General features: G+C 42.3%; 1 protein-coding gene across 3 annotated transcripts in view; it reads right to left on the reverse strand.

Annotated features, from left to right (window-relative positions):
- The window catches only part of ST6GALNAC3 (ST6 N-acetylgalactosaminide alpha-2,6-sialyltransferase 3), a 470,329-nt gene that overhangs the window by 291,152 nt on the left and 153,676 nt on the right, over positions 1-25,501 (reverse strand). For 2 of the 3 annotated variants that reach the window (XM_074221142.1, XM_074221145.1), the window contains exons 1-2: positions 16,227-16,319; positions 14,767-14,958 (exon numbers count right to left, since the gene is read on the reverse strand). In XM_074221142.1, the coding sequence (XP_074077243.1) occupies positions 14,767-14,958; positions 16,227-16,289 (255 nt within the window). In that variant the 5' untranslated portion in view covers positions 16,290-16,319. Of the gene's footprint in view, positions 1-14,766; positions 14,959-16,226; positions 16,320-25,501 lie in introns of those variants that run through there. The other variant, XM_074221144.1, reaches the window with a different exon arrangement.

Below are 25,501 nucleotides of genomic sequence, written 5' to 3' on the forward strand. Positions count from 1 at the left end.
TCTGGTTGTCTCCCCCCCTTAACATGTAAGCTCCTCCAGAGCAGCAACTGTCTCTGGACTTTCCTCACCACCCCCACTGAAACACAACAAATGCTTGTTTACTAATGAGGGGAAGGAGCCAAGCTCTGGAAGGAACATCTAGTCCAAGGGACCACCACCCAAAGGCCGGAGGTGGCAAAGCAAAGAGGAAAGGATTCTCAGGGGGCATCAGGAAGGCTTGGACTACAATCTCCCCAGGGTCCCTAGTCCTTGGCTGAGCCTCCCCAAGTCATGTCAGCTCCCTGTTTCCTTATATGTCAAATGGGGAGGGGGTGGACTCAATGGCTTCTCAGGCCCTTTCTGGACCCATGTCTACAAGTCAATGGTCCCTGGCAAGTAGCTGCATGAAGGACTGCTTTCTCTCCCTCAAACCCTGGGTTCTTAGAGCAGTTGTACCCAAGCCCAAGTCTGCCTCACCATCTTCAAGGGTCATCTCCTGGTCTGGGGAGGCCCCATCACAGCCCCAAGATCTTATCTGCCCTTACAACATCAATAAGCAGTGAGTCGGGACCCTCCAGGCGCCAGGACCAGGGTCCTGGAGGAAGGTGGCGCTCACAGGTCCGAGAAGCACTCTCAATGAGCCCTGATCTACAGCCTTCTTCCTGAAGCCATTTGTCATCCAGGGCATGCTGAATTCTATAAATATACCTAGACGTTTGCTTAACATAAGGTTTCCCATTGCTAATGTGTTTTAAATTGAGTTCATACTGTTGTCGTTTAAATTTGCAGCCTTCATTATTTTCCCAGCTCACTCTGCGGGTGGAGGGGGAGTGTTTTCTGAAGACTTCTTCTTGATTACCTGCTGGTGACACGCTGCAGGCAGAGTCACGTGGATTCTGGGAACGCCATCTGACAGGCTGCTAATGGGTCTCCATTGGATAGGTAGTGCTGAGCCAAACTGGAAAGCCAGGCTTGCCACCCAAGAAAATTATCTGGTAGAAGAGTCAAGAGGTGGTGGTGCTGCCCCAAGCCGTCAAGGGGGATGGGGCTTCAGAGGCCGTCCAGCCCAGTCTGCCAATGCCCAGGAACCCTCCAGCAGCACCCATAGAGATGACCATCAAATCCTTGACTGAAGCCTCCAACTCCATCTTGAGAGTCCAGCCTCCAGCCTCCAATCCCACCCTCCTCCATCTTCATCTCTCAGCACCCTACTATCTCTGTCCCCTTAGGTGCATCCCTAAACTCAAGTTGAGTAAGAATAAGAAAATGTCTAGGTAAAGAGAATCCTGTATAGCCTCTTTTATAGCCTACCTGGAGCCATCCCCCCATATGCCAATGAGCACCCCTATTTGCCTGGAGGCAGGCGGTCTTGACCCACATCAAGAGGAGCATTTCAGGCCACCAGCATATAATACATGCATTCTACACCTATCAGAGTGACTGATTGATTTTCAAAACTATAGGCTTCTTATCAGTGACTTCAGATAGACAGAATAAACTGCAGCCTGTGCAGGGAGATAACTTCTGCTCCCTTTGCCAGCATTTCAGAGTTATGAAAACAAAGACACTCTCTTTGGAAGGACGTGGGCAGCCATTACAAATGAGCACTTTCTGCCTGTGGGCCCTCCGGAATCTATGTCTGTCGTCCCTCTGGGATAACAATGCAGTTATGAGTGATTCATTCCCCAATAGACAATGGGACAATTTTTAGAAGAACAAAGTGAGATCAAGAACCACTGACTTTTAGTCTCTGCTGATCTTAAAGCGCCTCCCATCACCATGCCAGTGACATCAGGAAAAGGGCGAGGGGCTGAAAGGGTAGAATCCCCAGGGCACCCACCTCCCCAGCTTCCCCATCACCACTAAGAAAAGTATTGCGAGGAAAAGTGCCTCTGTGGCTTCACTCTCCACTCGACAAATTGGAAAAGGTGATTTTTCAGTCATTGTAGAGGGACTGTTGGAAGGCAGTGATGCACTGTTGTTGGGTGGGAACTGGTCTAACTATGCTGAAAAATAATTTGGAATTACTTGAGAAGTGCCAGGCAACTCTTCATACCATATGGCCCAAATGAGTCCCTCCCTGGGCAGATACCCTAAAAAAGTGAGAAATAAAGAAGACAGAAATAAAGCCCCATAGAGGAAACTCTTTGGAGAAGCAGAAAAAAATAGGGAAAAAGTAGATATCTGTTGATAGAGGAATGGCCACTAAGGAAACTGATGGAGAAATGTGGCAATTGAATTTAATAAAATATACTCTAAGGAACAATGATTATAAAGAATCCAGAAAAACACGGGAAAAGGTGAATGAATGACTAAAGAATAAAAACAAAAAGAATATATTACAACTGCAATAAAGTAAATGGGAATGATCCTATAAAACAACAGAATTCAGAACAAACACAATGTTTCTATTAACCCTTGTTCCAGACAACTGAAGTGGCAACCAATTATGACTTGGAGGACAATAGGGAAGCAAGGAGATAGCCTCAAGCACAGTCAGTGTTTTAGAAGGCTTTGCTTTAAGTGTTGCGGTTATTCTTAGTGTTTCTAATAAAGGATTATAGGGGGTGCTATTGGTATGAAAATACAATAGAAAAAAATACATTCATGAAAACCTTAAAATATAAAAACAATAATTGGAAAAAAATTACTATAATTTATCATATTTTTCATGAACAAAACCACATGATTATATGAAGATTCAGAAAAACATCTTTAAGTACACCATTCATTTATATTTTACCAAATATATATGTGTAAGTGTGTGCATGAGCATATAGATAAGCCTAGAAAGGCCATTTTAAATACAAAGCAGAAATCTATAACCAAAAGCTAGAATTATTTATGATACAAAATCATTCGAAGCTTTCCACAAAAAAAACTTAAGGCTTAGATTAACATGAGTCCCCTGTGCAGAGTTTAAAAAATGTTATTGACAACAATAGAAGAAGAGAAAGAATTGAAAGGCACAAAATCAGTAAAGAGGAAAAAAGTAATCTTTTTTGCTGACATGAACGGCTACTTAGAAAATCCTAGTGAATCAGCAAAGAAACTAAATGAGATGATTTAATTCAGCGCAATAGCACGATACCAAATATATCTACAAAAATCAAGCATTTCTATATGCAGTGCCACCAAACCCAAAGGAAATAAGAGATTTTATTCTAAATAACTTCAAAAGGCCCCAAATATGTCACAGATTTAAGAAATCTTCAGGATTTACAAAAATGCCAACATAAAGAATTGTTTACTGAAACAAAGGGAGACAAAAATAAGATCTATTCATTATTCATGTCTATACAGTGTCAACCTAATAAAAATAATGATCAAATAAGATACTCTATATAAAGATTATTACAAATCTTAAAGAACAAAATAAACACTAATTGTTGGTGGTGCTGTTATGCCACTTAATTTAAAGATTCAGTGCTAAGCTATTCAAACTATCAAAGGTTTATTTTATAATACTAAACAAAATAAAATAAAATTCTTTTGGAGGAAAATAAGATCTATAATCTCAAAAGTAAATAATGTAAAAAATAGAAATGAAAGGGGAATAACATTTCAAAATTTAAACTATTTTATACCTGTAGTAATAAAAACTGCTTGGTAATGGTTAGAAAATAGAAAAAGACTTAATGGAAAAGATTAGATAAGAATGAATCCAAAACAATTTAATTTAATGAACCTTTGTTTAAAAATCAGAGACCTGGGAAGTAATTTGGTAGGAATTGCACTTAGATAAATATTTACTAAATTTAATAAGTAAGAATCAGAAATGATCAAATTTAGTAATCCAGAGTATCGTTACTATCTAAAGAAGGATTCATGAATTCCACAAAAAGAACTGAAATATAATATTTTTACAAAAATTTAGACAACCATCTTGTATCATATAACACAGTAAATTACAAGTGGTTATATGTAGGGCTCACATATTAAAGAGGTCCTATCATATGTTGTATTTTGAATCATTTTAGTCAGGCAGAATTATAAACTAAACAGGACATTATTATAAAGATAAAAAAGAAAACAGACTATTTTAAATACATGAAATTGAAAAGATTTCTTTTAAAAATAATGAATTTAGTATAGGATAAAAATTATGATTTTTTAAAATTATCAAATGCATGGTATTGTGTTCAGGGAAGCCCCAGGGCTGCTTTCCACTCTGGTATCTACCTGATCCACCTAACTCTCATCTGTGACTCCAATAAGCTACAGCATGCACAGCAGCCTCACTCAGTAGACTATTATGGCAGATGGGCTAAACCAGATTGAGGGTCTCTGACCTACTGGTAAGTTGGGGGTGGTGTCTACCCCAAGCATGTGAAGTCTTTCACTGGTGAGATGGGTGGACAAGAACAATTCATTTCAGTGACCATGAAGCCAGCTGAAGCAGATGCTGTGGAACACTTAAAGTCTGGTTAGACATTGTAGATGCCAGGGTCATCCAATGCATTTAGAGCCATCACCTGTTGTCTTGCCTCTGTCTTATCACCAGACTGTAATGACTTTAGAAGAGAGAGTGAGGTCAGTGACTTCCTGCAGCTCCACCTCACTTAAATCCAATTTATTCATGCATCAAATGACATCCCCCCCAAGACCACATTACCATCCTCTCTCAAAGTCCTGTGGCAACAGGCAGGTGATGAAGCAGCAGGTGCAAAAACACTGAGAGCTGCAGCCACAACCCTGCCCACAGGTGACCCAGACCATAGGGTCATTTCCCCACTCAAAGGAGCTGTGAGATTCGACAGCCCCTGGGTGACTGAGCAACCCATTTAAGGACTGCACTGCTTACCTCCTGATGTAAGGAAGGGGCTAGAAAAGGTGCCCTAAAAATGGCCTGCTTACTCTACCCTGGCCTGACTACCATGGCAGGTGGGAATCCAAGTGGTCAAAACACAAAAAATGCACAAAAGCTTCAAAGAAGAACTTTCGCACACTCATAGACAATTCAAGATCCAATAGAACTAAAAGACGAACAGCTCACAAGAGAACTCAGCAGGTATATCACATCCCAAGATCAGTCCTGAGTGAAACAAGGCTGGCCAATGAAGGCCAGCTTACTGAAGCTGGAGCTGGACACCATCATCAGTGCCTCTGCTCCCACCATGACAAACACTGAGAGAGTCAAAGTAAAATGTTATAAAGACCCAGAGACCCTCTTCATCAATGGGCCGAAAGAGGACAAGCTGATAATTCTGGGGGAATTTGATGCTAGAATAGGCTCAGATTACCAGGCAAGGCAGGGAGTCCTTGGGAGGAATGGAGATGGAAAGAGTCACAGCAGTGGTCACCTACTACTGAAGACTTGTGCTTCTCATGACCTTCTCACCATAAGCACTGTCTTCTGTTTACCTAAATGCAATCAAACTGCCCAGTTACACCCTGGCAGCAAACATTGGCACCTATTAGACTATGTGGTTGTAAGGAGAAGAGACAGGCAGGTTGTGAGTATCCAGGGCAATGAGTGGTGCAGAGTGCTGAACTGACCACTGGCTCATCCTCTCCAAGTCGAACCAGCAGCATCAGTAAGGCAACTACCAGAAGATTTAACGTCCACAGATTAGAAGGCTTCTCTGAGCAGGAGCACTTCATTTTTAACTTGAAGGGAAAGCTGAGCCAACAAAGCACACCTGGCAGCAGTGGAGCAGAAAAAGAGCAGGCAATTTCATAGATTTGGTTTACATTTACTCATCTGGACTGGAACACTCAAAAATATCAAGACTGATATGACTAAAGTGATGGGAAAATTCAGAAGATGCAAGCCAAAAAAATGAAAATTCTATGAGGGTTTACCAGCAGGAGAGTTCATCTGTATCTAAGAAGGTAGCATTTAACTCCATCAAAAGTAAAGTGCAAGTGAAAAGTGAAGAGATTTAGGATTCTTGGCTTAGTAAGGAGGCAGATGAAATTCCCTCAAAGTCCTGTGTGACAGGAGAAGGTCACTTTCCTTGGCAGTATACTTTCCAGAGAAGACCATAGGCTCTGAAGGAATATGGGGGAGAAGTATTAAGCTGCCCACCAAACTGAAGGTCTACAGAGCCACTGTGCTGACCTCACTGTGTAATGCCTAGGAAACCTAGATAGCGTGTGAGTATCACACTAGGAAACTGAATCTCTTCCATTTGAATTGTTTTAAGAAGACTCTGAAGATGACCTGGCAAGGTAAGGTATCAGACACTGTGATCCTTTCTTAAGTTGAATTGCCAAACATTTAAACTCCATGTGTGGAAAGAGCACAAATCTGATGGTCTTTCCAAACTGTTTGAATGCCAAACATATGTTTGCCTAAAAGATTATTTTCTAGAAAATAACACAAGTAAAGTGTTCACATGGAGATCAGAATAAGTAATACAGGGACACTCTCAAGGAGAACTCTGAAATCAATTGTGAGACATAGGCGACCTTGGTACAGGACCACCCAGCAAGGCGTACCTGCATCACAGAAGGTGCAGTGCTTAAGGAGTAAAGCAGAACTGCAGTAGCTCAAAAGAATCTGAGGTGTGAATTTAGAGTCATCCCCACTCCAAATATTCTTATTTCTGTCCAAATTCTATTAGAGCATTTGAGTTTGCATTGGTTCGATCAGTCAGTTTTGAACCTTAATCCCAACATGGTGATGCTATTTTGGTCAAAAGAGGACAAAGGACAACAACCAATATATATTTTATTAACAATTTATATCACTTGAATTTATAGATCTTTGTGACAGACATTTAATATTTTTTCACATATATATGTGTGTGCGTGATTGGGACCCATTTCCTGAAAGATAAGTAGTCAAAAACTGTGAATAAATGATTCTTAAAATGAAAATGGAAAGTTATCAATCCCATGAAAATCATTAATAACAATAAAGGAAAATTAAAAACTCTTTTAGCTTCACTCTATACCCAGAAAATTGGCAGCAATGACAAAAGATGAAAAATTATGTGGGAAAGGCTGAGGGAAGATGGGCATCTTAATACACCATTGATGGAGCTCTATATTGGTCCAAATGTTCTATAATACTACTTAGAATTATGTCAAACAACTAAGCCATGGCTACTCTTGATACAGAAATCCCATTGTTAATTAAGCATGTGCCCTGGGAAGTCCAAATACATAAGGAAAGGTCCAATAAATAATAAAATATTCACAGTACATTTGAGGATGAAAGCAAAGAACTGGAAATAAAGGGAGTGTCCATTGACTGGGGAATGGTCCAATGAATTTTGCTAGAAAGGCAATATAATATCATGATGTCATAAATAACACAGGATTTCAGAGATTCAGAAATCTTTATAAGAGTTCTATGGCCTATCTGGAATGAAGTGGAAATGGGGAAAAACACATATACAATGACTACAGCAGTGCAAACAAAAGGAACAACAACCTATAATTTCATAGGATCGTGAATTAGGAGTGGCATGGGCCCTTGAAAACCAAGGACTGTGAGCCCTTCATTTTACTAGTGAGGGATCTAAAACGTATAGAAGTTAAGTGATTTTCCCAGGATGACCCATGGGAAATAGTGGAGGCAGAATTGAAATCCTAATCCTAAGACTCTCTAGCCAGCAGTTTTCTCTTCACCATGCTAACTCCCACACTGAAGGATGTCAAATATAATGACCACTCTTCACTCTAGAGAAGAGATGAAGAAATATACCTCCTTCCTCTTGCCAAGGAGATGGGGAGGACTGTGGCTTTGGAACAGTACATACACTATCAGATTCAATCAGCTTGGCAGCAGGTTTTCCTCTTGTTTTTTGTTACAGGCAGATGGTCCCATGAGGGAAGGAGAGGTAAAACTAGAAATGTCTATGATATAAAAACTTTTAAAATAACAAATGCTTTTAAAATGTGCACAAATAAAGAATGGAGGGACAGAGCTAAAATGGTAAAGGTGGGGACTTTCCTCAGTTCTTCCCCAAACCACTGCAAATACCTTTAAATGATGACTCTAAACAAATCCATAAAGACTGGATGAAAAAAATATTCTAGCCCAAGACAATTAGGAAGATCCAGAGGAAGCGCCTGCTGCCCCAGGATGAGAGATGAGCTCAGATGAGTGCAGGCCATGCAGAGAGAACCAACCAGTATATGTTATTCCCTCTTATCATACACAATTGACTCCTAGAGGGAATAACATATACATTCAATTGGGTACAGAAATCTATCTTACCCTAGAGAAAAGTAGGAGGGGAAAGAGATGGGAGGAAGGAGGATAGGCTAGAAGGGAGAGAAGATTGTGGGAAAGGATAGTCAGGTGCAAAACACTTCTGAAGAGGATAAGGTGAAAGGAGAGCAACTAAATGGAAGTGGGGGAATAGGACGGAGGGAAATACAATTAATACCAGCTGTGAAGAAAATTATTGAGACAAGTTTTGCTGATAAGGAACTCATTTCTCAAACACAGAGAATTGATTTAAATTTTAAAAAATAGGCCATTCCCCAACTAATAAGTGATCAAAAAATATGAACAGTTTTCAGATGAGGGTCTCAGTGCTATCTATTTAAATCATTTTAAGGGTCCTAACTCACTTTTAATAGGAAAAATGCAGGTAGGAACATTTCTGAGCTAATAGGACACAAAGAGAAGGTGACAAATGCTGGAGGAGATGAGGGAAAAGGGGACATCAGTGCACTATTGGAGGAGTTGGGAATGATTCAACAATTGTGAAGAGTAATTTAGAACTACACCCAAAGGGCTATAGAACCATGCCTACCCTTTGATGGAGAAGTGTCCCTCCCAGGTCTATATTCCAGAAGAGATGAAAATAGGAAGGAAAAGGACCCATATGCATAAGAATATTTATAGCAGCTCTTTTCTGGTGTTAAGGAACTGGAGATTGAGAAGAGGCCCATCAGTTGGGAATAGTTGAATAGGTTGTGGTGTGTGATTGTGATGAAATACTATTGTGTTACAAGAAATGATGAACAGGATGCTCTCAGTAAAATAAACTTACATGAGTAGATTCACTGGGAAATGTACTTTATACAAAGTAATAGGAATGTTGTAGGATGATCAGCTAAGAATGACTTAGCTTTTCTCAGCAATGCTGGGACCCAAGACAACTCTGAAGGACTAAGCATACCATCTAGCCCAAAGACAGCTGATGGCATCTAAATACAAATTGAGGCATGCTTTTTTCTCCTTCCTTGGGGAGGTGGGGTGGTAATATTTACCCTTTACAACATGACTACTGTGGTAATGATTTTCATGACTACACATTTCTAACCTATATCAAGAACTCACTTTCTCAATGAGGGGAAGTGGGGTAGAAAGAAGGGAGAAAATATGGAATACATGGTTTTTAAACTTGATTTTGCATGTAACCAGGAAAAATTAAATTAAATTAAATTAAACTTAAAATTTTTAAAAAGGAAGGAATCTAGATTATTGAGATTTGCACCAAGATGTACTAATGAGAATTAACCCTCTCTTGAATTCTGCAGCATCATCACCTTGTGGTAAAATTTCATCTGCACAGCGATGATACTGGAACATTTCCTGCTCAGCAGCTGAGCAGTAAGGACTGCTCACTGTGTCACCTTGACAAAGTCAGACACCCTCCCTATGCCTCAATGCCTCTCTCAGAAAGGATGAAGCAGAATCAGATGCTTGCCAGCATACCAAAGCACAACAACAAAAAGTCCTTTCAGTAGAAAGAGACTCAGCATGGCTCTCCTTTGGCATATAACTTAGAGATCGATTACATTGATGGATGCAATGTCTCCTTCCCAGTCTGGAGCTACAGCTGTCTAAGAATGACCCCCAGAGCAGACTCCACGCCTCCTCCCATAGCTCTGTACTGAAGGAGCCAATGCAGGTTCAACATAGCACGTTCATTTGTGTGCATACTTTAACAGACCCTGATGTCATCAATAGGAGCTAGGGCCCAATGCTAGCCATCCAAGGCTTTTTCTTCAAGTCAACAACTCTTTCAGTATTTATTCACTGAGTACTAACTATCCAGGCACTTGAGGACATGAAGACAAAAACCAAAAAATCCCTCCCTTCAAAGACATTCTATTAAGAAATTCTGTCCCTGTCCTTTTCCATCAACTCTCCATTCACACTGGAGAGACAAATCAATGGCATCATCATCATCCCAGGGCACTCTCCCACCTTTGCCAAACTTCATGTCCATGGCAGCAGCAACAGCCTCATCCTAAGGGCACTTCTCCCTCCACAACCCATAGATGACCCCTGGGTAAGGCCACCTGGTAAGTCCCTGTAACTTTGGAGACAAATGACTTGAACCTCTTCTCCTCTAAAGAGGCTGCCCCATTCAGAAAATTTCCCTTCTTAATCTAGAAGGCCACATTCTGGGACTCCAGGAGTTGACTATCCAGAGATAGAATCCCTAAGGCTGAAGTACCTCCTTCTATGAGAAGACTAGATTTTGGAATCAGATGCTACCCAGGAAAATCCCTTCTCTTGGGGTCTTAACTCCTAGATATTTAATTTAGGGTTGCTAGAGGCACCTCCCTCTTTCTCAAAAGCAGTACCCTGGCTCTCAGTTCCAAACACCTCTCCCTCTTCATTTAGAAGGCTCACTGCCTGAATCTTGTGCTCCTCTTTTCTCTAGCTGCCATAGGATTGAAAGCCTGTGTCCCTCTCCCTCTCAAAGAAATCAGCCCAGGCTCATGGGACTATTTTGGGAAGCACCTCCCAGTAAATTCTCCACAGCCTCAGTTACTCTCATCTCTATGGCTCAAAGAATAACAGTCATGTTATGTCAGAGGCAAGGTTTGAATCTGGGTTCTTTTAATTCCATGGCTGGCACTCCATTCACTAAGAAAAAGGCTGCTTCTTCTAATGTGGGCTTAGAAGGTCATCTTTCTGTGGCTGCTCTTAGCTAAGCCAGTTTCTGTGGTATTTCTGCATTGACTGCCTTTGGGGGAGCATACTTTTACTCTATGTTTACATGGGGAAAAGTAAAGCTAATTCCTTCACTGTTGCCATGGATACAATCCAGGGGGTTGCATTGTAACATCAGTACTTCATTCATACCTCCCATTAGAACTGCATGTCCTGGTTACTGAGCTTTTCTCTTTTTCATCTATTGGGGGCTTCAAGATGCTCTCATTTCTAAAGGACTATTTCTGCTCTTCTGCATCATGCTCCAGTCCATTGTTTCAGCCTAAGAATGCAGGTCTATCCCAGACATCAGATGAGTTGGGAAGTGACCCAGTCACCAAGAGCTCTTGACATTGTGTAGCATTTCAAGGGGTCCCTTATCCAACAAATATGAACATTTACCAAGTCTTGTTCTGGAGAATGTCTTCAAACATACAATGGAAGAGAAAATGCCTGGATCACATATCCAAACCTAAGTATGAATGCTTATTCACAGAAACTTCTGTTTTATTTTATTTCCTTAAACTGAAAATCTTCCATGTCCTCAATTAGCCTTTTCCCCAGGAGCCCTCCCTAGTAATCTATGTCTGAATAGTACCCCTTCCTCTACTGCTGCAGTGTCCTTCAATACTTAGGAAAGGGAAAAAGGAAACCATCTACTCTCTAAGTGATATTCCTGGTTGAGGAATACATTTACCACAGATGTCCATTAGAAATGCAGGGGGTGGAGGAGAGGGGATGCCTTGAAAGTCAAGAGGATGGGTATTCCTGTGACTGCTAGTGACTCTTTTACCCCGGCAAGGGATGTAACCTTCCAGAACCCTCAGCAACTTCATGTGATTCTTAAAGGCACAGGAAATAATACAATAATAACTATTACTCAGAAAGCACCTACTCTGGGTAGGCACTGTGATAAGCACTTTACAACGATTATTTGACTGGATCTTCACAACAACCCTGGGAAGCAGATGCTATTGTTATTCCCTTTTTTACAGATCAGGAAACTGAGGCAGACAGCGGTGAAGGGACCTGTTTGGGGTCACACAGGTAGTAAGGGTCTGAGGTCAAATTTGAACTCATCTTTCTGTCTCCAGGCCTAGCTATCTAGCACCACCTAGCTGTCTAATTATCTATCACTTGATATGGAGAGAAAAAGGAGAGTGAGAGACAGACACATAGAGAGAAAGAGAGAGACAGGGAGAGAACGAGGAAGAGAATGAGAGATGATAGAGCCAAACACATTGAAGACAGACAGACAGAAGATAAATAGACAAGCAGATTGATAAAAGCATATGTGTATTAATTGATTTATTTGAAAAAGTCCTGGAGAAAGCTCCTACAATTGGGTCAGAAAATTTGAGTTCCACAACTGCCTCAGATTACTGTGTATCCCAGGCCAAGTCACTAAGGCTTCCCCCTGCCTCAGTTTCCTCCTCTATAAAATGGGAAGTTTAGACTTAATTGCCTCCCAGGCCCCATCCAGTTCTCCATTGATAGTCTCATGGGTTTCCTTTGCAGGGAAGGAGATCCCACACCTATGACTGCTGTCAAATTCATGAAATTGTAAATGGATGCAAAGAGCTAGATGATGCTTTAGGATATTTCTTTAATTGACCAGAAAGACTAGGCCCTGACCTGCTTTGGTTACTTGCTTCATTTTCTGCCAGTAGCCTTGCCCTTGTGAAGTAATTACTACTTGTCAGTCTTGCTGTGGTCAGAGCTGAATGACAGCAGGCAAAATCCTCAAAGGGAACAGAAAACAAGGGAGGAGGGGACAAGCGCCTGTAGGGTCAGGAGAGCACATGCTCAGGTCTGTAATTTGTTCACCAAAGCACCCAGAACTTACTTCACTCAGTCAAAGCCAAGCAATGAGAGGGACGTGAAAGCTTTTTAAAATACACACACACACACACACACACACACACACACACACACACACACACACAAACACGGGCGCACACACATATATTGCCAGCTAATTAACATTCAGATAAATGATAAATGAATGATAAACATTCAGAAAGGCCTTAAAAAGGCATGTGCTCAGATGTGGTGAGGAACACTAATATCTCATAAGTAGCTCCCAAGTCCTTCAAAGGGACAGAGGAACGGAATTGCAAAGAAGCGGATTAATATTAAGGGGCTCAGTGAACACCTTGGAGAGTGAACACACTGGGAGGTCTTGTGTATGTGACTTAGTCTCCCAAGGCTTCTGCTAATGCAGAGAACAGAGAACTGTGATGTAGGGGGCACGGCAGCACCTTGGAGAGCTCCCGCACACTGGGAGGCCTGGCATTCAAGGCTGGGATTCCCTGGGCTGAAGTCCCATTGAGGCCTGAGGCAGAGGGCAGAGCGCGGCTGCCTAGGGGCACGGCAGCACCTTGGAGAGCTCCCCCACACTGGGAGCCCTTGTGTATGTCTCCCTACTCCTCTGCCAGCACTGATGCAGAAGACAGGACGGGGCGTAGCAGAACCCCGGAGAGCTCCCCCACACTGCGTGGCCTGGGGTTCATGGCTTACAGTCCTAAAGGCTCAGCTCCTCCGCTAACACCTCAGGGAGAAGGACCAGCCTCTCCCCAGAGCCTTCCCTATACTCAGTGAGTCCCATGAAGTACCTACTGGGCTCCAGACACTGTGCAAAGGTCAAGGACTCAAAGACAAATTCCTTCTTTCTGGGTCTCCTCACTTGAACTTCCCAATCACCACCTTGAGGTGGGTTCCTTGGTGATTGAGACTGGTTTTACAGGTGGGACAACCGAGGCTCAGAAAGATGAAGTTCATGGAGCTAACCATCAGAGGAGTACTTTGAAGCCAGACCCACCTGATTCCAGGGCTTAAGGAAGTCACATGGGCCAATAATCAGGAGATTTAAATGAACAACTTTCTCTTTAGCTCACATTTAACAAAGGCAAAGGTCTGGATTGCCTTGCGGGGTCTCTCCCTGTTGGCATCCTTGTCTCAGACAACTTCCACAAATCACATCAGAGAACATTAGACTATTAGAGCAAAGAGGACAGTCTAACTCCTTCTTTATTGAGTCAGTCAGGAAACATCTATTAAGCATCTACTGTATGCAGAAGCCACACAGTGGGGATCCATAAAAGATGTGCTAGAAGATCCCTTCCCTCAAGGAGCTGGCAACCAATGGGCAGATGATGAACAAATTAGCACAAACCCCCCAAATGTGGGGGAACTATGGATATGTCAAGAGAGCAGAGACCAGAACGATGTGGGGATAGGAAAGATTTCTCTCCTGGAGAAGACAGGAGAAAATGCAAAGAAGGGACAGAAGTAGACACTTGTCATTTGAGGTCCCATAGGTGGCAGGGGCAGAACAGGACCCTCCCCCACCAACGTTCTTGATGCCCAACAGCTCAGACTCAAGCATTAGGCACTTTCCCAGGGATCAGTCTGTTAAGAGCAATTTACTGAGCACCTCCTAAAGTCTAGCCATTTTTGGGAACACAAAGAGAAGCATAGTGATGTCCCGGTCCCCCAAGAGCTCCTGATAGAACATGATCTGAAAAAGTAAAGATATAACAACCCAGGGTGGGGAGGGAGGGGTTGGGATGTGAACTAGTCTAGTTGAAGGTCAGGGAAACTAAGGGCAAGGCCAAGGGCCCTAATGGAAATGCAGAGGTGGGAAATCCAAGTCAGGAAGCCCTGGCTAAAAGTCTGTACTAGACAGACCTGCTTCCTCCATGATCAAACCAGCTATCAGTATGCAGTAGGTGCTTAATTTATATTGATTGATTGATTGAAACTGAATGGCAGCGTGGGCCCCCTATGTAGTGTGAGTGACTTAGAGAAACATTAACATTGGACAGTGTTCTCTGTTCAGTCAAAACAGGAGCTCTGGTAGATGGAGGCTGGGAACTGGCAAGATGCTCTGAGACTCATTCCTGATCCCCAAACACTTTCTGAAGGCTTACCTCCTGCGTCTTCACATGGATGTATCCATAGTGAGTCCGGAGGGGGCGCCGGTGCATGGAGAAGGGCAGCCATTTGGCCCCGGATTGGCCCAAGCAGCTGAGCACCAACGGGAGATCCACTTCATGGAAGAGGCGCAGGGCCAGCAAAAGGAGAAAGGCAACAAAGAAAGCCACCACGATCATGGACTTCCTCTGGAAATTCAAAGAGAAAGAAGGAAAAAGGAAAAATGAACCATGATCACAAGACATGGATATATTATATATACACTTCCAACACGCGCACACACACACACACACACACACACACACACACACACTCCCAACACAAGGCTCCCAAAGCACTTTCCAACGATGAGCTCACTGGACAGCCTTGGGAGGGAGGTGCCATTTTTATCCCCACCGCCTGGTACGTACAAGATGTGCCTGGGCTCTGGTCTAGCTCTAGCTCTGGGCCACTATGCTGCTTTCCAAGAACATCCCTCCAAGCTAGCAGAGAACTACAAAGAGGGCAATTTGAGGAGAGAGAAGAAAGAGGAGATTCCTGGTCCAGGGAGCCAGGTCAAGGAGGGCACAGATGTCAGAAGGGGCAACAAACCAGACCAGGAGTAGATGGGCAGGAGCTGTGGACTCTCAAAACCCATCCAGGACCCTCTTGTGAAACCACCTGCTGCTTTCAAGGAGACTCAGCTGGAATGGACTGGACTTAACAGTCACCACTTCCCAGTCTGTTCCAAAGGCTCTGGTGCCTTTTCCTGCTGCTCAGACTGGTTTGGGCTCTGGATACAAAGCCTTCTAGGGTCTCACTGAATCCAACCATGGTGAGCAGTTACATATAAATAATGCATAGGAGAGAAGATAAATCAACCATTTTGAGAGAAACTTCAAAATTGAATGGCAATCACAGTTGTGAAAGCACCCTCCCTGGTAATCCAGGCCAGCCCTGGATTTCCATCAAAGGAATCTGAGTAATGAGGACCTGGGAGGGGCAGAGACTGCAGTGCCTCCTCTGCCTCTAGCCTGGCTAGGCTCAGATCTCCCCCATCGCAGGTAGAGCTCCCCTCCTCAAGCAGAGGATCTGCTCCAAGCTCCAGTTCTTGTGTGTGTGTGTGTTTGTGTGTGTGTGTGTGTGTGTGTGTGTGTGTGTGTACGCATTCATGTATGATATATAGTGGATTGCCTGCTATAAAAGTGGCCCCATTACAGAGACACTACTGCCCTAAAAGGATATTTCCCTCCTAACCAATTGAGGAATGTGGATTGTCATCTTGGCTCCTTGGGGGAATGCAACCCAGAGTGAAAGAAAAAAAATAACATTGTAGGGAAAAGAGTGGATCAGCAGAGACACAATGGCCACCTCTTCAGATGGGGCCTGTCACACTGGCAGGGTCTTGATGCAGATGACCAAGGGTTGGTTCTTACTTAAAGAGAAATAAAGATGACTCCCATTAACCCCAATTTACCTGCAAGAGAAGATGGGCCTGCAAGACAGGGCTGCTTCCCCTCTTCTGTGTTCTGGACTCCATGGACAGTTGGGGTGGGAGGGGAGGCTAGAGACCCCTTCTCAGAATGACAAAACAAAATATATAGGTTTGCCATCATAATAAAATAGTTATTAATATTCTTCAAGTTTAAAAAGCTGTAAATTAATTCATTTCCTCATTCATTCTTTCAATAAACAATACTTCAGGGCGGCTAGGTGGCGTAGTGGATAAAGCACCGGCCCTGGAGTCAGGAGTACCTGGGTTCAAATCTGGTCTCAGACACTAAATAATGACCTAGCTGTGTGGCCTTGGGCAAGCCACTTAACCCCATTTGCCTTGCAAAAAAAACCCCACAATACTTCATGCCTAACTAGCTGAGCCCAAAATGTAACAGGAGGAGGGCTGATGGGCTTTCCACAATTTCAAAGCTCTCTTACTAATCCAAATTTCTCTCAGAAACAGAGGTTCATCTTCTTAGTAACATTCTACCAATGCTGTCATATGATTGGGACAGGGGTCACATCTCAATCTCCAGGGCAGCAGAGGGAAGGTGGAAGGGGGGTGTGAGCAAATGGTAATAATGGTCTTCCAAGTAGGACTGGAGAAAAGAAGTCCCAAGACAAAAAGACAGGTAGAAAAGAAGATGCTCTAGTCCTATATGGAGGACAGGGGATGGCCTTTCAGTCCCACTAGTAGAGAAAAAAACAAGGAAGACCCCTCACACGGGTAGACTCCTTATGATGAACTTATGGGAGAACATGGAGAGAAGTTCCATAGAATGGGTGCCACAGGGTAGAATATTCAAACTGAAGGTATCATAGATAATTCTGAGTATTTGATTATATATCAAGTACTTTGCTAAGAATTGGAGACCCCGAGTCAAAAATACAGCCTTCCTTATACTTGGAGAGCTTTCCTTCTCCTTTGGGATGGGAGAGCAGCATCATGCACCCAAGATAAGTCAACAGAAGAGCCATTCAGCAGTCCCTTCATAACCCAAAGCATGAGACTAAATAACAATGTGCAAGGCCATGTTCCCTCAACCAGGAAATCACAGCTTTCCCAAAACCAGGGCTTTACATCCCTATCTCAAACTCTGGGGAAGATCGACTCTGAAAATTCTCTAAGAGAAATATGCCCCAGGACTTTGACTCATCCAAACCCAGAGCAGAAGGGATTTTCAATTTAGAGATGAAAGGGATTTTTAGGGGCATGAACCTTTTATTTTACAGATGAAGAAACTGAGGTTTCAAGGGACTGAATGATCTTCCCAGAGTCATAGAGTTAGTAAACACAGGAGTCAAGCCTGAAACTCAGGCCTTCCCAACTTCAATACAAGCACTTAATCACTGTCACTAAAGCTGCCCATGGATGTTGCCATCTTCTTGGTTTCCCCCTTTTCACTAGAAATAGGGCTATGAACTCTTGCTGCCCAGCTGGTCAGGGTCAACATGGGCCACCCCTGTTATTTCCCTGACACTGTTAGTCTTGAGCCTACAATTTCATTGTCCAGTATTTTGTGTTCAACTCTTCAGGACCTCATTTGGAGTTTTCTTGGAAAAGATGCCATTTCTTTCTCCAGATCATTTCAGATAATGAAACTGAAGTAAACAAATTCAAGAGATCTGCCCAGGGTCATTGGGTATTAGGTGTCTGAGGTTGGATTTGAGCTCAGTTCTTTCTAACTTCAGGCCCAGTGTTCTATCTATTCAGTTGCCCCCAATGCCTCCATAACCTCATCCTGGCATGGTAAAAGTGTTCGACTTGGAATCCAGAAAATCCAGAGACACAACTCATCCCTAATATCTGTAAATGTGAGCTTGAGCAAGATGGAATCTCTTGAAATCCCAGGGTTTTTTCATCTGTAATAATATGCTCTAGTAGCTCAGAGTACCAGGATGGTGGCATGACCTTGAAGTCCAGCTGGCCTGTGTTTAAGTGCTTGCTCTTATACAAGATGCATGCATGGTCATGGCATTGTCCTTTCAGTGGCCTCATCTACTCTTTTCTTTTTAGGTTTTTTTTGGGGGGAGGCAAGGCAAATGGGGTTAAGTGGCTTGCCCAAGGCCACACAGCTAGATAATTATTAAGTGTTTGAGGCCGGATTTGAACCCAGGTACTCCTGACTCCGGGGCTGGTGCTTTATCCACTGTGCCACCTAGCTGCCCCCCACCCACCGTCTACTCTTTAAGATCAAAAGTTCCAGAGTTGTTGCTGAGGAAGGAGCTACCTTCCCACACTGGTGAAAGGACAAGTCCAGACCAAAAACCAAACCCAAACCCAATCCAAAGCCTTTCCCATATATTCTTTGCGAGGCTCCAGGGAGATAATGAATGTAAAGTGTTTTACAAGCCATAAAGGACTAAATAAATGTCAGTTATCATTACAACAGCAAATATGAGACTGTGCTCTGGAATTACACAACTGAGTTACAAGGAATCCATCATGTCGAGGAGTAACGAATTAAACAGAGCCATGAAAGTTGTACAAATCACACAAACATAAGAATAGATTCAGGGCAAAAGAGATGGAGCAGCTGCCATTTTGCCTCAGAAGTCCAGAAGGTAGGGGGCAGCTAGGTGGCACAGTGGATAGAGCACTGACCCTGGAGTCAGGAGGACCTGAGTTCAAATCCAGCCTCAGACACTTAATAATTTCCTAGTGACCTTGGGTAAGTTACTTAACCCCATTGCCTTAAATAAATTAAAAAAATTAAAAAACAAAGAAGTCCAGAAAGTGAACCTTGGAAGGGATGGTTGAGCACAAAAGCCCTCCCCACCAGCATCAAGGAGCTTCTGTTACCCAATGTGATCAGAGATATCTTTGAATATTGAGAAAACTTCCCAAGTCCAAGAAGAATGGAAGCATCTTGTTTTGGTTTTGAGTATGGACATAGGAGGCACTTAATAAATGGGAGAAGGATGATAATGTCATCTCAGCTCTAGTGTTGAATTGTAGGCTGAATTGTAGTTACTTAACCTTTAAGGTTATTTGGATTTTTACCCAAAAGGCAGGGACATTGCAAGCAGTCCTTTTCTACCTCACTCAGAAATGCAGAAAGGATAAGTGAGATGTGCTACTCTTGGATACATTTGGGGATATTAATTTCAATAAAATTAAAGTGATTTAATGCTCATTATTTTTTAGAATTGCTTGCCACCAAGTATTCGGAACAAAGCCTTATTATGATCATCTTTCCAAGCTCATCATTTGACAAGTTCACTGCTTCCAGAAAAGACAGCTGCTCCCCCTGAAATAAGAAGGCACTCAGCTGAGGCTGGAAGAGTCAACAGAGGCACAAGCTCCCAGTTCTTTGCTAAGACAGATGGACAGTGGCCGCTTATCCAGAAAGAGTGGGCCCCATGACAGCTCTACATCATGTCAGCAGCTACCAATCCTGGAACCAGTTCGTGTAACCTAACCACACATTGCTTGGTAAGAGAATTGCCAAGTGCAGACAAAGCTGCGGAACTGCCATAGGGCAGGCATGGGCCATCTTCATCATTTGGAATAGGGATATGCAGAGTCTTAGCAACAGAAACATTGAGAATCAAACCTGCTTTCTGCTGGAGCAAACTACAGGGGGTGGGGTATCCTGTCTCTCTGTTGGGGTTGTGGTGTCACGTCCAACTCTCCCGGACCCCACTTGTGGTTTCCTGGGCAAAGATAGAAAAGTGGTTTGACATTTCCTTCTCTAACTCATTTTAGAGATGAAGAAGTGGAGGCAAACTGGGTTAAATGACTTGTTCAGGGTCACACAGTCATCAAGGCCAGATTTGACCCTAGGAAGATGAGTCCTCCTGACTTTAGGGTGGGCATTCTGTACCCTCCCTAGCTACCCTTTGTCCCCTCCTCAAGTTTGATCAATCAGTTTTCAGAAGAGATAGCTATTGTCAACCAAAATCTGCTGCAAATATGTAGCAGGGGACAGCTAAAAGTCAGCATGACCTAGGCCCACCAAACATACTAAAGTCATTATTAATCTTAGCATTGCTTTATTCTTCATATTTTAAGAGGATTGGGCTCTCATCAAAGGCAGCTGGTGGACCAATGGAGCAGATGCAGGGCCCAGAGAACAGAATAACCCAAGTCATCCTGTGTGATCCTGGGCAAGTCTTAATGTCTGACTGTAAAAATGGGGTAATGAAAGCACCTGCCTCATAGGGGTGTTGTGAGGGTTCAATGAGATGATTTTTGTAAATAACTATAATAACACAGTACAAAAATGGGCACACACTAGGTGCTATGTAAATGCTTATTCTTCTAAATCATCCAATTCCAAAGCAAAAGACAAAGGAGGAAATGATAACTCTTAACATATGGTGTTCAATACAATAAGGGTACTCAAAAATAATCAGATGATAATGATCTCATTGATGCAAGTGTTCTCATCAAGGAAGCAGAAGGCAACAGCTGTCCAACCTGGGCATTTCTAGAAATCAGTTCTAGAAGGTTGTCCCATATGCTGGTGCTTTCTCCATTTTCTCTGAACATCAAAGTTACCCTTTGCACTCATGGACTCTCAGTCAGCTATCCTTTGCTTTCACTATGTGACAACCCATTCTTTTTTCCTAATCCCCACGAGGCCCTATGCAACCCCCTTCAGAGCCCTTTATTCAGGTGTTGTAGCCCACTTATGCTCACCAGAGAGCCTTATTTTTGTCATAGGATCAAAGTATCTACATGAGAAGACACGAATGCAATGTCATCATCTTCTTCAGCTGCACCATCATTTATAAATTATCTACCAAGGCAAGGTGCTATATTAGATTCTAGGCCTTTTAATATTTTACAACTCCTCAATATTTAAACCAGAAGTAGTGGTATCTTCAGTGGTATCTTCAGGAAAAAGTCAGCCTTGAAGCAAAGCACACCTGGGTTCAAGTCCTTCCTTGGACCCCTACTAGCTGTGTGACCCTAGCCACTTGTACCACTAGAGGCTCCTTATTAGGAGCCCCCAAACCCAGTAACATCCCAAGGCCTACCCCCAGGTCCTTTATCGTTGGTACAAGAGTCACAAAGACCTACGATCTGAACTGACTTTGGCCCAGGAGAAGGTTCAAGGAAAGGCAGGAAGAGGATGGAGGACGAGAGGATACAGTCAATGAATAAAACTTAGAAAGCCTTGACAATTTCCTTGACAGAATCTTATGAATTCCATTTTTTCCCTTTAGTGAACAAAGAAAACCATTCCAAAGGTTCACAAGAAGGGACTGAAGAACAGTTTAGCAAACAGTTCTAACACTGCTACTAAAGATCTCATTTATATAGTGCTTAATTGTTTCAAAATGCATTATGTATACCAGAAGCATTAAACTTTGACTATGTGAAAGGTATTATGGTGGGTGTTGTAGACACAAATGCAAAAGGATGTTTCAAGAATATACCTCCTTTGAGACTACGGCTTCCTGAAACGACTTTGAGAGTCCCTGCTGCTTCTTCAAGTAAACATCGATTCTTCAGTCATCTAGCCATAATGTTTAGAGATGACTTGCCATGATCTTGCTCAAAGATGAAACATCTTAAATAATTCTTTATACTCTTTAAGTATTAAACAGTTAATAGAAATTTATAAATTATATGAAGAAATGAGAAATTGAGTATGGAATATACATTTCTCCAATTTATTAGATGACTATGTAAAAACCTGTATTTCGGGCGGCTAGGTGGCATAGTGGATAAAGCACTGGCCCTGGAGTCAGGAGAATCTGGGTTCAAATCCAGTCTCAGACACTTAATAATTACCTAGCTGTGTGGCCTTGGGCAAGCCACTTAACCCCATTTGCCTTGCAAAAAAAAAACCTTAAAAAAAAAAACCCTGATTTCTTGATGTCAGGATCTAACTGGTAGCCCAGGTCCAAAATTTCTTAGAGTAAATATATAAATATTGATTGAAAAATATTTAATAATAAATGAGATAACTATTTCCAATAAAACTGTATCACCTTTACTAGAAACATAGGAGAATTCCTTTGTGTGAATGTTCATTTGAAACTCAGCATTAGGTTTTTTTTCTCCCTCTGGCAATAATCAATATTTTTCAATCCAGAACAAGCCTGTGATATAAAAGCCGAAGGTGTACATATGAGTATAGATGTGAGTATATGTGGCGTATGTGTGTGTAGGGGGGAGGTGTGAATGGAGATGTGGAGATGTGTGTGTAGGTGGGTAGTATGTAAGTGGAGGAGATGTGGGGTGTGTGAGTATTGGTGCATGTGTGGGTATAGGGTGTGATATGTATGTGTGTGAGTGTATGTATATGAGGTAAGGGTGGAGATGTCTGCTATGTGTATGTATGTGAGTATATGTGGGGGGTTGGGTGTAGGTATGGGTGGTGTGGTGTATGGGTGTGGATATACATGGATATGGGTATGGATGTAGGGTGTGGAGGGGTAGAGTGTGGGTATGGGTGGTTTGTGGGTGTGAGTGTTCGGGTAGGGGATGTGGGGGTGTGGATGTAGGTTGATGTGAGTGTATGGGTGAGTATTTGGGGTTATAGGGAGGTAGGTGAGTAGCGGGGTATATGTGGGGGAGTGCCCAAATTCACACCGAGACTATCAGAGTTGGGAAGTGAATTTCAGTCCTTTCACTCCATAGTCAATGATCTTTCCATTGTGATGGATCACCTTCATTTTAAAATAAGGAAACTTAGGGACAAAGGTTCAAAGAAGCAGTGTGGGAGGTGAATCTGAGCCAAGCCATAGGATCATCAACTAGATGGAAGGGGCCATCTAGTCCAGAAGCACTGTAGTCTAGTGGTTAGAAAACTGGATGTGAAATCAGGAAGATCAATCAACCAATCAGCCAATATTGATTCCACACCTAATATGGGCCATAAATGTGCCCAGGATGCAAAGTTCAAGGAATGAAACCATCGCTACCTAATGGGAAAGAGAACAAATAGCTATAAAATATAAGGAGCATGAGTGTTAACTGTATTATGGGTTTGACACATGTATAAACACAAAGACACAAGTCATTAAATAGGAGGACTTTTGGGAGGGAGCCCACAATTTGGTGGAAGGAACAATTAAGACTTGGCAGCCAGGCTACATTTCAAAGGAAGAGGAAAGGGACTCTGGTGGGAGGCAGACAGAAAAAGGAAGTGTTTCCATCATCAAAGATGGCCAGAGTCAAGACTCGGAGAAAGCAGATGTGATGTGTGAAGAACATGGTATGGGGGATGGATGGATCAGTGGGAGAGGGAGAAAGACAGGCCTTCATGGACTTTGAAAGTTGAAGAGAACTTAAATGTTATCATGGTGGCAATAGGAAGTCACTAGAGTTGGTTGAGAAGAGATGTGATATAGTTCCATCTGCACTTACAGAAAAATGCATTGTGGAACGCATCGACACGGGTAAAGATGTGAGTTGGGGAGATCAAAGCTATTGCAATAATTAGGGCAAGAAATGGTGAGGGCTTGAACTGAGCTGATATCTGAGTGAATAGAAAGGAAGGAAGGAAGGGATAAAAAAGATCTTGCAAAAGGCAGAAATGGCAAGATTTGGTAAGAGATTGGATATGTGAGGTGAAAATCAATGAGAAGTCAAGGATAAGGCCCAGATTCCAAAACTGAATCATTCGACCCTGGTTCAAATTCTTCGGTCCTATATCGGCTGTGGCCAATGCCACTCAATTCCCAGTGCTCCCTGCTCTCTACTTAACCACCAAAGTCTAGATTGGTTCAGACTCACCTCACTGGAGAGAGTCACTGCACAGAAGCCTCACTCTGTTTAGTGACTGACAGCAATACCTATTGGCAGAATATTTTAAACCATGGGTGAGGGCAAGTTTGATGAATCATCCAAAAGAGAAAATTCTAGACCTTTTGGTGTATTGTTACACAGAAATGACTACTCTGAGTAGGATGGAGGCGATTCTCTGAGGTGTCTAAAGGTTCCCAAAGACATTCTAAGTTTCACAACAAAAAAACTACAGTTGCTACTTTAGAATTGAGTATGATTACTAGTTTCCAGGTTGTTAACCACATTCCATAGTGTTCTGGAAAAAAACTGCCTAGTGGGAATTTCAAGTTCAAGAAACAGACCAAGACAACAGATTTCCCTGGGATATACCTTTTTTAATATAATACAACATTAAAGAAATCCATTTTGGTGAAAACCTTGAGACATCCTGTGTATTCTGTTGGATTTTACACAAAAGATATTCTTGTGGAGGTGAAAGCTATTGAGAGGTTAGAGTTAATATAAGCATTAAGGGTGATTGAGATGACACAACAAGGGAGAAATAGTAAGCTTTTTAGAACCATTGTATGACTGAGATGAAAAAACCCCACTCCATCACTTTTTAATATACCGTAGGTTAGCCCTGTTCTATTAGAAGAATGGTTTGAGCCCTCAAATAAGATTGTTTTTACTCAGTTACAATAACAATTGAAAACAATCAAAGCAGCTGAACTAAGTTGCTTCATTTTGGGAGCTGAGCAAAACCAGTTTTGTTTCATGGAGTCTCATCTAGTCTTTATCGCTTTGACTTAATACTTATTAAGACTAAGTTGTGAGTGTTTTCTAAAATTACAAGATGGAGTTGAGATGCTTCTGAAGGCCGACTGGTAGTGAAGAGAACACTAGCCAAAAGTGTCTGGGTTCAAATTCTAACTTTAACAATTATTGGCTATATGATCATGGGAAAATCATTGGATCCCTCTGAACTTCAGCCAATACTCTAAGACTTATTTACTAATTTATAGGTCACAATATTTTTTATCTACCTGAAAGGTGCAAAATAGGTTATTTTCCTGTTATGTAAAAAGTGGATAAATTCATGTTTACACACTTCCTTAAGTTAATGCTTCAAGACTTCATGGATTCATGGGTGGGGGCCCTTCATCCACTGGGTCAAACTAGAATGGACCTAGAGGATTTCTAATGCAACTCCTTCATTTTACTGGTGAGGGAACTGAAACCTAAGGATTTTAAGTAACTTTTCAAGATTATAGAGCTATTAAGTGGAAGAGATGAGATTTGTACCCAGGTCTTCTCAATCAGAATCTAGTCCTCTTTTTACCCATATACATTTTATGTAATAGAAAGGGGGTCTTTTTCATTTTCTAAAATTTATTTAAGGCAATGGGGTTTAGTGACTTGTCCAAGGTCACACAGCTAAGCCATTATTAAGTATCGAAGGCCAGATTTGAACTCAGGTACTCCTGACTCCAGGGCCGAGGCTCTATCCACTGTGCCACCTGGTTGCTCTGTAATAGAAAGTCTTTAAGATGTGGTATAAATAATTT

Source organism: Macrotis lagotis, chromosome 2 (assembly GCF_037893015.1).
Source record: "Macrotis lagotis isolate mMagLag1 chromosome 2, bilby.v1.9.chrom.fasta, whole genome shotgun sequence".
NCBI lineage: Eukaryota > Metazoa > Chordata > Mammalia > Peramelemorphia > Peramelidae > Macrotis > Macrotis lagotis.